Source organism: Silene latifolia, unplaced genomic scaffold (assembly GCF_048544455.1).
Source record: "Silene latifolia isolate original U9 population unplaced genomic scaffold, ASM4854445v1 scaffold_240, whole genome shotgun sequence".
Taxonomy (NCBI): Eukaryota; Viridiplantae; Streptophyta; class Magnoliopsida; order Caryophyllales; family Caryophyllaceae; genus Silene; species Silene latifolia.
In genome coordinates this window covers 102,495-116,239 of record NW_027413189.1, presented here as the reverse complement: position 1 = coordinate 116,239, position 13,745 = coordinate 102,495, and the positions used below count along the sequence as shown (strand labels likewise).

The following is a 13,745-nucleotide window of genomic DNA, read 5'->3' as shown; positions in this document are numbered from 1 at the left end:
TATATTGAACAAAAATGAAAAAAAGAGAGGTGTAGGAGGGGCGGCAGCGGGCCCGGCAGCAGCCCGGCAGGCCCACGGCTGGCCCATGGCTGGCCCGGGTCGGCACGTTGCTTGTTTCGCGGTTTTCCATGCATTGTTCGTCATTTTAGGTTCATTAGCGAGATAATTAGAATAAGTAATGTATGGGTAAACTTTTGAATTAAATCAAATTAGTAATAAAAATTATGTTAAAGGTAAAAATTATATTTATTTTGGTAGTTGCACATGTTAGTATAGGTTAGAAAATGAAATTTGTAAAGATTAGGCTCAGAATGAATTATATAGCGATAATTGTAATGTTTTGTTGATTGTCTGCCAAAATCGAGCCTTGGTCCCTTTGATGATGCGATGTCGATTAATTGAGTGATTGGTCAGCAATTTAACCCGTACCTGTCGCAGGGCTGGGGTTGCGGGTAAAAATTCGGTTGAATGAATTAGATAATCGGCATTTTTCTTGTTTTAGGCCATTTATTATATTTTTATTTCACATGTGTAATTAGTTGATTTAAGTAGCTTCTTATATTGTAGAAACGGCCCTAGATTCCCTGAAGCCTTTAACATGGTTAATATTGTTAGAATTGGAAATTAGTATTGAATACTTATTGAGGATATTGTTGGATTGTTTCTTTGAATAGACATTTATATAGCCTTTCACATGATAGAATGTTAGCATTTAGGTTGGTAAGTTGGACTTCTTGTCCTCTTATGGTTAAGTGGGTGTCTTACTTGTCTCGTGTGGTGTGGGCTAAAGTATTCAAGCTGTGACTAGTTGGGACTAGGTCCTAGGTGAGTATTTCGGCCTTCATCATAGATAGGTCTTTATAGTCTCTGACGAGTATATGTTCACTGCTTGATAGCCTTTGTGTTCCTGACTAGTGGATTTATATCCAAGTTGGGGCATGACCTCGTTACTTATTTTGATAGTAAGTGGTCAGCTTAAGTACTAGCCAACCCTTTGGTGGACTCCTTAGGGTACTCACTTTGTTTTAGAAAAATTGTGGGTCTTGGGTGCGGTGGTGTGTATCCGCATGTCTAAGTCTCAAGCAGATTTTAGGCTAGGGTTGTGTTGTGTCTTGGCCATGTTTTATTAATATTAACCGCCGAGCCAAGATACCGGTTCGATTACCTTCCCTACCTCGTGGTATAGACTCGATTCTGAGTGACTATTGACGGTGCTAAGAACTTATGCCTGTCTTTGATATATTGCCCTTTCTTGTATGGTGATTTTATGAATCGTAATAGGTGAGATGTAAGCGGTTCTGATTGATAAAGTTTGGATTACTATTTGTTATATGATTCACATGATAGTTTAGTTTGGTCAGTTTAGGGGTCATAGGTTAGTTTACATGATAATTACATTGTTTATCATATTGTTTACATGTTTTACTACATGTTACATTAATTTTGACGATTCGTGGCTGGGAGGACTCGAAGTTACTCCCCACTGAATTGTGGCTTTCGTGTTTGTATAATATGCGATTGACAGGTTGTGATGCTTTGTTGGGGTCACAGACGAGCTAGTGAACATATGGAACCTTGGACCTAGTTTTGGCTATTCTTATAGTAAACCTTTTATCTTTTGGTTTTGTATATAATTTGAAGGGACATATGCCTCCCTTTTCTATTTTGGGTTTGTATCATTACATTTTCTTATCGTTAGCTATGGCATGTAAATTAGTTCGTTAGCATTGCAGGTTTTGGCACCCGCCTCTTGGGAATGTTGGAAATGTTGTGATTGGTTTAAATTTTTTTTTGAAATTACAGGTTTTTGGCTAGTTGAACCAATTACAAACATATCCTGTCAGTTTTTCTGTAGAATTTACGTAATTAGTTAAGGCTAAACTTAAGGGTGTCACATTAAAACTAGTATTGGTGCCCGGCTTCGCCCGGGCTACCTCTACTTACCATTATTTTTTTTTCATTTAGTAAAATTACTTAAAGTTGCATAACCCATAAATTTATCATTAATCTATTTTTCTATGACATATCCTAAAATTACGATGAAATAAATTTTGAGACAAATTCACTACTCCCGCTATTAATATTTTACTCTTATTAATGAAACAATAGTAATAACATTTCACTACTGGCTCGTAATCATTATTACTTTCACTACTCTTGCCATAATTATTGCTATTGTCATTACTGCCGCATTAATATTGATAATTTCACTACTCCCGCCGTAATTATTGCTACTTTCACTATTGCCGCATTAATATTGATTATTTCACTACTCCCGTTGTTGTTTCTACCACTTTCACTAATATCGCTGATAATATTGTTACCTTTACTATTCAAATGAGTTATTACTATCATATAACTATATCCAATGTTACTACAATTCTTTTTTTTATTGACGAAATTACATTTACTACTTAGGCATGCAATTTTAAAAGGATTATATATTTATATAAATATATTACATATATGCATTAAATCAAATCGAAAGAATTATGCAATATTATATATTTTGGAATCTAACTTGAATAATTTATAACCTACTTATATTATATTTTTGTATGTTAAATAATTAACATCTATATACATCTAATAAACTATAAAGTTTAATAAAGTTGCACAGATTTTAAATTTAATATATAATTTTATGATGATAATAATTACTACCATAAGTGTGCATGTTTATACTAATTAATTATTTTATTTTAAGAAAATTGACCATCTTCTAGTCTTCTATAAATATTTAGGAAAATTACCAAGCATCTTCTTTGTTTTATTAGTCTCCTTGAAATTGACCATCTTAATTAATTATTTTATTTTAAGGAAATTGACCTCTTAATTAATTATTTTATTTTAAGGAAATTGACCATATTTTAGTCTCTTACAAATGTTTAGGAAAATTATCAAGCTTTTATATAATTTAATTTTAATCCAAACTATATAATATTTGCATTAAGATCCCTTAATCAGGTCCATCACATGGTGCTAGTGATTAAAAACAATATAGTATAATTAATTTGTATAACTTTCTTTAATTACATTGAAGTCCCTTGGTTTCTGGAATTAATATATAGTATTGATCTCTTGCTTAAATCTCAAAACAGTATTATCTTAGCATGTGCCTACTAACTAATCTCGTTTATAGTAGATTTCTATCTTAAAAGTCATATATAAAATTTTAGTATCTGAAAAAATTGAAATGTTAATAATGTAGGATCGGGTTAAGATTTTACTTTAAAATATTTTTACACGAGTTGAATCGTAAGATCCTACAAAATTAAGATCCTACCTAGGATCGGGATCGGTCACCACTTTTTGGATCATAGAATCGTAAGATCCTACGATCCGGATCGGGATCGGTCACCACTAGTTGGGCATGACACAACATGCCATGGGGCCGTGGACCGTACCTCGGGCTGAGCAAAAAAATCCCGATCCTATTTTTTTTCCGAATCCAACCCGAAATCTGGAAATAAAATCCGAATATATGGATACCATTTAAATTGGATATCCGATCTAGTTTTTTCCGAATAAACTGAATCGGATGTGGATTGTGATTTTCTTAAAACCGGATATCCAAATCCGATCCGAATTTTAAAAATTTTTATATATATAAAAAAAAAAAAAAAAACTTTTGTTTAGTTTATGCGATTAAAACTTGTATTTATACGATCAAAACTTGTAATTTATGCAGTCGAAGACGTTACCTTTTTTAGTGGGTTGCAAAATGCGAAATTGGCCGAAATTGCCTTTAGTTTTAGTCTGCCAATAGTCAAATACCACGGGACACGGTGCAATTTTTACTGTACATTTAAATCCGGATCGAATTCGATTTCCGAAAACTGGATCTCAGAATTTTCGGATTCCAGATTTTCGGATATCCGAATTATTCGGATCGGATGTGGATCAGAAAAATTATAATTTTAAATTCGGATATCTAATCCGTTTTTGAAATCCGGAATCGGATATCTGGTTTTGCTCAGCCCTAACGGTGGGCCGGCCCACTTCCATCACTTTATATTTTATTCCGCGGTAACAACAAATATTCTCATGTGCTTCATAAATCATAAGTTTGTCTTTCAAGGACTGTAGAAGTGACCAATCGTCGAAAATGTCAGGGGTTGCTGCCGCCGCCGACGAGCACCGCCGCCGTGAAAGCTGGTCGGAGTTAATTTTCAGGTGTATTGTCTCAGCAATCTTGGGCTTCTCCACTCACCTTGCTCTACTCTCAATTCTTCACTTTTTCGGAGCTCTGTCTATCCACTTTCTGATTATCTTCTCAGGTCCTTAATCACGCTCTTTAATCTCTTTAATTCTTGAATAATTAGGTTAATTAGGGTTTTTAATACTCTTATTGAAGTTGATTTTACAGTTTTGGTTCTGTTAATTTATACTCCCTCCTCGTCGCTCATTTCTTCCCCTACCATTTTGCACAATAACTAAGTAAATGATTTGGTCCGCACAAAACATTCTACGCCCATTTGGACCAAACAAACCTTTCCAAAAAAGGAACCCCATCTGCAAAGGAATTTGGATCACACGAAACTTTCCAAAAAAGGAAGTCCACTCGCAAATGAATTTGGACCACACAAAACTTTCCAAAAAAGGAAAGAGGGAAGAAATGACCGACTAGGAACATTAGAGATCACCTGTCCCACTTTTATGTCCCATCTTGTGTCCCATTCCGTTAAGATTTTGACACTTCACACTCGAAATAATAAATATGGTAATATTATATATCAAAGTGCTAATGTATAATCTTACGACAATTAGTAAAGAATTAGGTTAGGTAAGTTGACTGTTATAATCTAATTAAATTAAAGTTGATTTTTCAGTTGGGGTGCTGTTAATTGCTATAACTGTCGGACAATTTGTGAGGCAATTTTTCGGCGTTCATGCTTCTCCTCCCGCGGTCCTTGCGTTCAATATAATCTGTATGTGGATCGCATTCATCAGCGTCATCGCCGAAGCTCAAGAAGGTATAATATTATTATTCAAATAATTTAGTAGACATTCAAAACTGCAAGCATGAACTATTAGCGAGTTAGCTAACTTTCATTTGTTTATCTTGGCAGTTTATTCACCACTACTATACATCCTGTTCAACGGGGTGTTCGCATTGGTTCTCAATTCATTTTTCAGGTTGGATTACTACTCCCTAACATTTTTGTTGTCTTCGTATTGGTTCTCAATTCGTTTTTGACGTATAAATTATTTGAATAACAGAATGCTGTTTCGAGATGACTCAACTAAAGAGGTATTTTTCGCCATCAATCATAGCAAATGAATTCCAATGCATTGATTTGTATACTGACTTGTTCTGTTTGTCTGCTCTGAAGACTGAAATTGCAACCCGACTTTTATGTCAGGTTGATGATAGTCTGTAGTCGGTAGTCCTAAACCTTATTGGCTCGCTTCTTATTGCCTTTCCATGTTTTCTTGTTTGCTTAAGAAGAACCATCCCAAAAAAAAAAAAAACAATCAATTGGTAGTAAGTAGAACTTGTATTTTCAACTTTCCTCGTGTTTGGCCGTATCAGTTATGGAAATTAGACTACAAGATTTTCAATTTGTTTGGAGTTTATTGAAATTCTTTTATTGGTGTTTAGGAGTTGGTGACAATCACCATATATTGTGACCTGATCGCCATTAGAGGGTGGATATTTTCATGGGACGTTGTTAGTATTGTTCGGAAATTGATGAAAGTATTTTTGGTTGGTGGCATGATAACATCTAGTTGAATATTAAGGTGCTCTATCAACCCCATCGCCAAAGCTGCAGTTCGTAGGGGAATGGCGGATTAAACACAACTTGATACTTAGATAGTGTCGATATAAGTTGGTATACAATGAGTCAATCACAATTCACAATCATTAACTGTTTTCTTCTGAAAGTTGAAGTATTTATAAGAGTCGTAGGCAATCACAATCATCTAAATGTAGGGTTCTTCTCGAAAAGGTGAATTTAATAATTATAATACATTAATACACCCTTCAAACACTTTCATGTGTCACAATGTCAGAAGATGTAAAAAACCGCGTTCGGACTGTGTATTCTATGTGGTTGTAATAATTGATTCGGTATCAATGGACATCATCTTAAATCATCTTGGATAATCTGATTTCAAGGGGCAATAACGAAATGTGGATCAAAATACTAGTTTTATGGTGCTTAAGAGTGAGGATTAACAAATCATAACTCATTCTGCAACAGGATTGAAGCGCAGGGTTACTGAAATTAATCAAGACAAATGTTAGCAGAAGTAGTGCGCAAGGAAAGAAGTACAGTCTAATTTGTTGGTTCGTGAAATCACGCGACGGTCATTATCAGACTGTCCAATTATCCATTCCTTGTTATTAGTCTTTAGATCAGTATCTTTAGAATAGATGATCAGACATATTATATGTATATTGTAGAATGCTTATGTAATGCCCGAAAGACAATTTTTATTAATGAAATATAACCAAAAATATCCTCAATTTACTTTGTGTTTGAGTAAGTACCTTTGTGGAATTGTTACAAGGAAATATTCAGCCTTTGTGGTGAGTGTTTTATTTCTATAGGAAACTTTAAAATTGTTAGTAATTCCTGTTAATCCCTATTGTTTACGCATCACATTCTAACATAATCATATGGGGTGATCCCGAAAAGCGTAATTTGAAAATTATAATACTCGCTTGGAGACGCCATCATGAGGCATAATGGCCGGAATTGAATGAAAATTGTCATGAAGCATCTAAGAGGTGTACATTGGATATAGTGAGAACATTTGTTCAGACCATCGGCATCCATGCGTCTTCATCAACTTTTTTCGAATTTCTAGTGGATTTTTTTTGTAAATTATTTGTATTTGCGTCTAGTGTATGACCACTTTTGGAGCATTGTTGATTTGTTGGTTGTAGGCTTCATTGCCAGCAACAAGGGTGCGGTATTGTAAGAGTTGCAAAGCCCATATTCTGGGATTTGATCACCATTGCCTGCTTTTGGGAATTGTATAGGTAATGACAGTATTTTTCCGGGAACTTAAAATCATGCTTAATTTTTCCGGGAACTTCTCCTGGCCGTTCCTTATATATATGTATATAAAGGTAGGTTGAACACTTCTACCCATCACCTTCCCTGTTCATAGAACTGCAGGAATAAGTTGAGACGCAACTTGCCTTATAACCTTAAAAGTTGTTGCCCTTCTGAAATGTTGAAAGATCTATTTTTCTTGAATGTCATTTGTATTTGTGGAAGTTAGCCTATTCTTGATTGTCATTGACTCATTGTACTTTAATTCAAGTTTTATTATGGATGATTTGTGCTGCAGGTTTCAAATATCAAAGGATTGTAAATTGATCGGGTAGTTGTAACATATACTGTGACACATTAAGCAGCAGTTAACACACCGTTCTCCACACTGGCCTTAACCTCTTCCATCTTTGTGTTCTCCGGGAGCCTGAATCGACGAAGGAACTTACCACTGCTCCTCTCAACACGGTGCCATTTATCATTCGTCAACTCTTGTTCCTTGCTAGTTGCTCCTTTCACCACTGATCTGTAAAATCCTTCCTTCTTCAACCTCGACTTTGATTTCTTTCTTCTTCAACCCAGGAAGATCCACTTTGAATACATGGGCTTCCGGAGTCTCCTTCCAGTCGACCCGGGTGCTTGCGATCTGGGCAGTTTCGCTGGTAAAACTGGGTACATTGGCCAGGGTCGAGTCAAGGAAACCATCAACGGATCCCACAAGTCGAGGGAGAATGGGTCCAAGACATTGGTCTTTCGGCCACTGAATGTTAAAGATATTACGTAATCTTTTGTATATCTTTCTTATTTACCGTATCTTTGTAATTATGGTATTTCTAGGTTTATTAGCTTGTTCATCAAGTCGTCTCACTTGTATAAATACTCACCTATTGTAACCATTATCTTATTTTTTGGGTGTCGAGGTGACTCCCAATGCCTCCGGTTTATTACTTACTCAATCGAAATACATATATGATATACTTGAGAAATTTAAAATGGTGGATGCTAAGCCTTATCCCACTCCCATGGTGCCGTCACCCTCTCTTACACGATCTGGTGGCTCCAAGTCTGGTGATTCCACCGAGTATCGGGCCATAATTGGCTCCCTCCAATACTTGTCTTTTACACGTCCCGACATTGCGTTTAGTGTAAACAGGTTGTCTCAGTTTATGCAAGACCCATCTGATCTTCATTGGTCGGCTCTTAAACGGGTCCTGCGTTATCTAAATGGCACTTGCAATGTTGGCTTACAACTGTTTCGGTCCTCTCCTCACTGCCTTCACGCTTTTTGTGATGCTGATTGGGGAGGTGACAAGGATGTCTACACTTCCACCTCGGGTTATATTACGTATCTTGGTCGCAATGCTGTTTCCTGGTCGTCCAAGAAGCAACGAGCTTTGGCTCTATCTTCCACTGAAGCGGAGTTTCGGGCGGTCGCTGAAACAACCTCCGAACTCACATGGCTGCAATCTCTCCTTAAGGAGCTCCGTATGCTTCCCACCGGTACTCCTGTCATCTATTGTGACAACTTGAGTGCCACCCATTATGCTGCGAATCCGGTTTTTCATTCGCGAATGAAACATGTCGCATTAGCCTTTCATTTTGTTCGTGAACGTGTTCAGCAAGGCACTCTTCGCGTGCAACACATTTCCGGTGATGATCAATTAGCTGATATTCTTACCAAGCCTTTACTGCGTTATCAGCATCGATTTTTGCTCTCCAAGATTGGTCTCGCTTTCAGCTCGTCCATCTTGCGGGAGGCTGTTAAAGATATTACGTAATCTTTTGTATATCTTTCTTATTTACCGTATCTTTGTAATTATGGTATTTCTAGGTTTATTAGCTTGTTCATCAAGTCGTCTCACTTGTATAAATACTCACCTATTGTAACCATATATTTCATCAATGCAAATATTACTTACATCCATTCTTTACACTGAAGAAACTTGGGATGATGGGCATGTTTGTTTGGAGAATAGATGAATTGCTTGAGCTTGCTGAAGATTTAGGATTATTTGTGATTTGTAGAAGTGTGTTTTGAGATTTCTGTGTGATGTTGGTAGAAGTGTCCAATTGTACACATTTTTAATTTCAGCTAGTCTTGCTATAGACGGATATATCCGTCTATAGCTAAAGACGGGTCAAATAGCTTATAAGTAGTGATATTTTTGGCCCCACCACCCCATTTGTTGCTTGTTCTATTAGGAATGTGGTATTGTATTTGACCCGTCTTTAGTTATAGACGGATATGTGCCGTCTATAATGTTTTTGTGTTTTAATTTATGGTAAGTACTGTTTGCCTTACTAAAACTTTGATTCTTGTATGGTTGTATACAGCCATACAGGTTCTCTCATGTTCGAGTTAACGAGTAATAAGAGGGTTTTGATAATTATAAGTCATATTAATACAATGGTTTTTGAAAGTGACCAGTTATTATAACTCTTCTCTATAAAAACTCGTATTCAAACACGAAATAGTCTCATACCTTATTTCACCCGAATCCGAAATAATTGAACCCACTTGCTCAATCCATTTGACAGGTTAACTTCTACAATAATTTGCAATACCAAAAAACTATTCTTATGTGCATAAATTTCAGTGATTATGTGACCAATTGCATGGGTTGGCCTGTCCAACCCGCCTCTCGGGTCGTCAATGATAAGGCCTGGCCAACCCTTCCATTAACCGGCACGATCTGCTCAACCTTTCGAGCTGGTTCAAGGATCTAAGATATCTGGCTCAGGCGCTCAGCCCATCTATGACCCACCGAAAACAAAAACCCAAAAAAAAAAATGATAAAGAAGTTGGCCGGCTTATGACCCGCGCAAGAGCAGATTCAAGGTTAGCCATCCTCGAAACTGGCTCGACCTAGCACGCCTCACCCCCAACTCCCCAAGTACCGGTTCAAGGTTAACCAGGCTAATAAGTCTAGCCTATAGACAGTTAGACACCAGATCAATAATAAATACACCTGAGAAAAGTAAAAAATATACCTCTCCTCCGGCTTCTCGCGAAAAATGTTAGGGGTTGCTGCCGCTGCCGATCGCCGCCCTCAGAAAAACATGTCGGAGATAATTTTCCGGTGTACGGTGTCGGCAATTCTGGGCATCTTCACTCACCTTGCTCTACTTTCAATCCCTTATTTCTTCGGAGCTTTTTCTCTCTTCTTTCAGATTATCTCCTCAGGTTAACCTAATTCCTCTCTTTAATCTCCATTATTACTCAAAGAATTAGGTTAATTAAGTTTAATTACTCTCTTTGACCCCCGTTATTACTGAATAATTAGGTAATTAACTTAAATTAAGTTTAATTACTCTCTTTGACCTCCATTATTACTGAATAATTAGGTTAATTAACTTAATTAAGTTTTGTTTTAGTCTAATTTATTACTGTATGTTGAATTTTCAGTTGCGGTTGTGTTAATTGCTGTAATAGTCGGACAATTAGTGAGACGCTTTCTCGGTGTTCGCGCTTCAGCTCCGGCCTTTTTAATCTTCCATATGATTTTCATATGGCTCGCTTACATCATCATCATTGCTCGAACAGGTAATTCATTTGTCGGAGAGTCGGGGTAACACGGGTTTAGTTTATTTAAGCTTGCATCAGTTGTATGACAACTCCGCCTGTGAGTGTTTCCGGGCATTCACTGCCGGTCCCAAGCCCGGAGAAAGGAGGAGGGTTGCGGTTGGTATGTGGCAACCAGCATAAAGTCACATTTTATGGACATGAATCGGAATTTGCCTTTGACGGTTCTAATGGATGATTCATGTCAGCCGACCCCAAATCTTTTTGGGATTAAGGCTCTGATGTTGTTATCAGTTGCATGACGACACATTTTTAGAGTTAGGTATTAACTAACTTTCATTTACTTATGTTGGCAGCTGCTTTTTCACCATTTACGAACATCCTGTTCAACGTGATTTACGTATTCGTTCTCAATGGATATTTCAGGTTGGAGTACCACTCTTTAACATTTAGGTTTGTCGTGTTCATGCCTAATAGCGGTATGTTTTTGACGTATAAATTATTTTAATGATAACAGGATGCTCTTTAGGGATCCTGGCAGCTTGGACATCTCAACAGAAGAGGTATTTTTCCTAGGCGATATTTTTTTCCGTTTTCTTTACGCAAGTCTTAAGTATACCTGTGCGAAAAGTTCTGAGGCTTTCTTCATTTCTTTTATTATTTATTTTGTGCCTTTGTGGAAGACTATGGAACCTACTTATAATTGAGCTTTCAAAGATCGACGACTTTTATTTAAAGTGCCTATAAGTTGTTCCAATTGATCTAATATCGAACAAGAAAATGGTGCAAGTCATGTTAGACATTCTATTTCCAATGAATATGTAGTTTGAAAATTCTCAAGACTCTTAAATCAAGCACTCACGTCATATGGCGTCAACCTGATCGCCATTAGAGGGTGGATTTTTTCATGGGAAGCTATTAGTCCTGTTCAGAAATCGATGAAAGTATCTTAGGGGTTGGTGTCATGATAACAACTAGTTGAATATCTAAGATGTTCTATCAACCCATCGCCAACGTTGCAGGTCATAGGGGAATGGTTGATTGAAACATACAGAGTTATTAGATACTTAGATAGAGCATTCATGTGACACAAATTAGTCATAGTGTCTATATAAGTTGGTATACAATCACAATCATTAACCGTTTTCTTCTGAGAATTGAAGTATTGATAAGAGTCGGTAGGCAATCACAATCATTAAATAAATGTAGGTCTTGTTCTCGAAAACGTGAATTTAATAATTATAATACACCCTTCGAACACTTTCATGAGTCACAATGTCAGAAGAAGTAAAAAACGAAATGCGTTTGGACTGTGTATACTATGTGGTAGTGATAATTGATTCGGTATCAATGGATAAGTTCAGATTAAATCATCTTGGATAATCTGATTCCAAGGGGGAATATCGGAATATGGATCAAAATATTAGTTTTATGGTGTGTAAGAGTTAGGGTTAATAACCGCAACTCATTCTGCGTAGTAGTGTATGACCACTTTTGGAGCACTGTCGTGTTGTAGGCTTCATTGCCAGCAAGGGTGCGATATTGTAAGAGTTGCAAAGCCCATATTCTGGGATTTGATCACCATTGCCCTGCTTTTGGGAATTGTATAGGTAACGACAACACTGCGGCTGAAAATTGCAACTTAAAACCATGCTTAATTTTTCCGGGAACTTTTCCTGGCTATTTCTTACAACATTGAGACAGTATTTCTCGTGGAGGAATTCAAATATTCACTTCTGTTCATTTTCTGTCCATGCAGGACAGAAGAATCATGTCCTATTCATGGTGCTTTTGGTTGGATTTATATTGTTGGAGACTTTATACACACTAATTGCTTACCAGTGTAAGCAATGTTATCCTGCTTGAATTATTATACACTCTATCATGCTCTTTAGTTTTTTGGTTTACCATTTTTTCTCTAAACTCCGCATTCTTGTAGATAATCCGAATTAAACAAGTTAGCGTATGAGTTATACACTTGTCCTACCTAGATTCTTGTGATTAACGAAATCATAACTAGGATTTAAGATACTCTGAATTAAACATTTGTGCATTTTAGCTGATTCACTTGAACTTCCTCTTTGTCATCTGTTTAATCTGCTGCCAGAATTCTCATTTACGGTTATTTGATTTCAGGGATAAAAAATGAGATCCACCAAGCGAGTAACACTGAGGTATACTTCTCCCCCCTTGTTTGCGTTCACTGACAAACAGTTGTCATTATCACATATTTTAAGCTCAATGCCATGTTTGTGGATCTTTTTGTGCAGATTGCTAAATGCTTGGTCGTAAGCACAATGATCTTTTCCTTGGTCCAAGTGCTATGGCAGGTTTGTTGCTTCTACACATTGACGGTCCTGAAGTACTTCAGTTCAAAATTGCAATAGGCTTATTCTGATGATTGAATCTTATGGTGTGCAGCTGCCTTTTTTCATGTGGCACGTCTATTGTGTGTGCTTCAACATAAAGTCTGATGAGTGGGTAAGTAACTCTAGTAGTAGGTTGCGGGTTAACAATGTGTATTTGTCAGGCGGTTAGAAACATGCTGTAGGAGTCTTGATACCAAGAGAACTATCTCTAGGATCAAGGGCAGAACTACAACTTGGAAATGCAATTGTTATGCATGTAGTTTAGTGTATCCTATCTCTCTTCGTCTGCATGGGGATATTTGAATGCTCAAGTCGAATATTTTTGCCTTTGCAGATAAATTGGAGAAAATATCCAGAATTCCATGACACTGTTCGGCCAAGTAAGATCTTTTTTTCCAGTCTCCGTCTATTTTTTCGCCTTTTATGGGTCCTCTGCATTTTATGTATATAATATAATGATTGGTCTTTCATGAACAGGTCCATCCTCATCTGAAATTAGGTTTAGGAATCCATATAACAAAGGAATCTACTCCAACCTGAAAAGTTTCCTGCAATTGTAAATTGATGTAGATTGAACGTATGGAACTTCCATGACACTGTATCGTTGATCGTTGTATATAAGCTGTCTAGGACTCAAGGCCATGATTTCATTCACAAAGGTTGGTTGAACACTCTTTCCCATCACTTTCATTCACAAAGGTTGGTTGAACACTCTTTCCCATCACCTGTTTGTGAATTACTTTCTCCGTTCCGGTCAATTGTTGTCTTTTAGTTTTGGCATATAGACCAAAGAAAGAGGGAGAGACCAATTATTAAATGACAAGTGGACCAAGTTACTGTGAA

The 13,745-nt window shown here is 36.8% G+C and overlaps 2 protein-coding genes and 1 pseudogene across 2 annotated transcripts; 2 read left to right on the top strand and 1 right to left on the bottom strand.

Annotated features, from left to right (window-relative positions):
• Positions 1-4,038: 4,038 nt before the first annotated feature.
• Positions 4,039-6,475, top strand: LOC141638960 (uncharacterized). The gene is made up of 5 exons (XM_074448144.1): positions 4,039-4,280; positions 4,833-4,976; positions 5,073-5,139; positions 5,224-5,254; positions 6,210-6,475. Exons 1-5 carry the CDS (start codon positions 4,109-4,111, stop codon positions 6,213-6,215), a joined length of 420 nt encoding a protein of 139 aa, XP_074304245.1. The 5' UTR covers positions 4,039-4,108; the 3' UTR covers positions 6,216-6,475.
• Positions 6,476-7,038: 563 nt separating this feature from the next.
• On the bottom strand, positions 7,039-7,907 carry LOC141638955 (18.1 kDa class I heat shock protein-like; annotated as a pseudogene).
• Positions 7,908-9,948: 2,041 nt separating this feature from the next.
• Positions 9,949-13,539, top strand: LOC141638958 (uncharacterized). The gene is made up of 11 exons (XM_074448142.1): positions 9,949-10,194; positions 10,417-10,554; positions 10,890-10,959; positions 11,051-11,096; positions 12,050-12,143; positions 12,293-12,376; positions 12,670-12,707; positions 12,804-12,863; positions 12,955-13,014; positions 13,237-13,282; positions 13,380-13,539. Exons 1-11 carry the CDS (start codon positions 10,026-10,028, stop codon positions 13,460-13,462), a joined length of 888 nt encoding a protein of 295 aa, XP_074304243.1. The 5' UTR covers positions 9,949-10,025; the 3' UTR covers positions 13,463-13,539.
• The last annotated feature ends 206 nt before the right edge of the window (positions 13,540-13,745 follow it).

Excerpts from the sequence above, each read along its gene's own strand:
- LOC141638960 (XM_074448144.1), top strand. The coding sequence starts at position 4,109 with ATGTCAGGGGTTGCTGCCGCCGCCGACGAGCACCGCCGCCGTGAAAGC. Across the intron at positions 4,977-5,072 it reads CATCGCCGAAGCTCAAGAAG|TTTATTCACCACTACTATAC; the intron begins GTATAATATTAT and ends TTATCTTGGCAG. Across the intron at positions 5,140-5,223 it reads GTTCTCAATTCATTTTTCAG|AATGCTGTTTCGAGATGACT; the intron begins GTTGGATTACTA and ends TTTGAATAACAG.
- LOC141638958 (XM_074448142.1), top strand. The coding sequence starts at position 10,026 with ATGTTAGGGGTTGCTGCCGCTGCCGATCGCCGCCCTCAGAAAAACATG. Across the intron at positions 10,960-11,050 it reads GTTCTCAATGGATATTTCAG|GATGCTCTTTAGGGATCCTG; the intron begins GTTGGAGTACCA and ends TAATGATAACAG. Across the intron at positions 13,283-13,379 it reads CCATGACACTGTTCGGCCAA|GTCCATCCTCATCTGAAATT; the intron begins GTAAGATCTTTT and ends TTTCATGAACAG.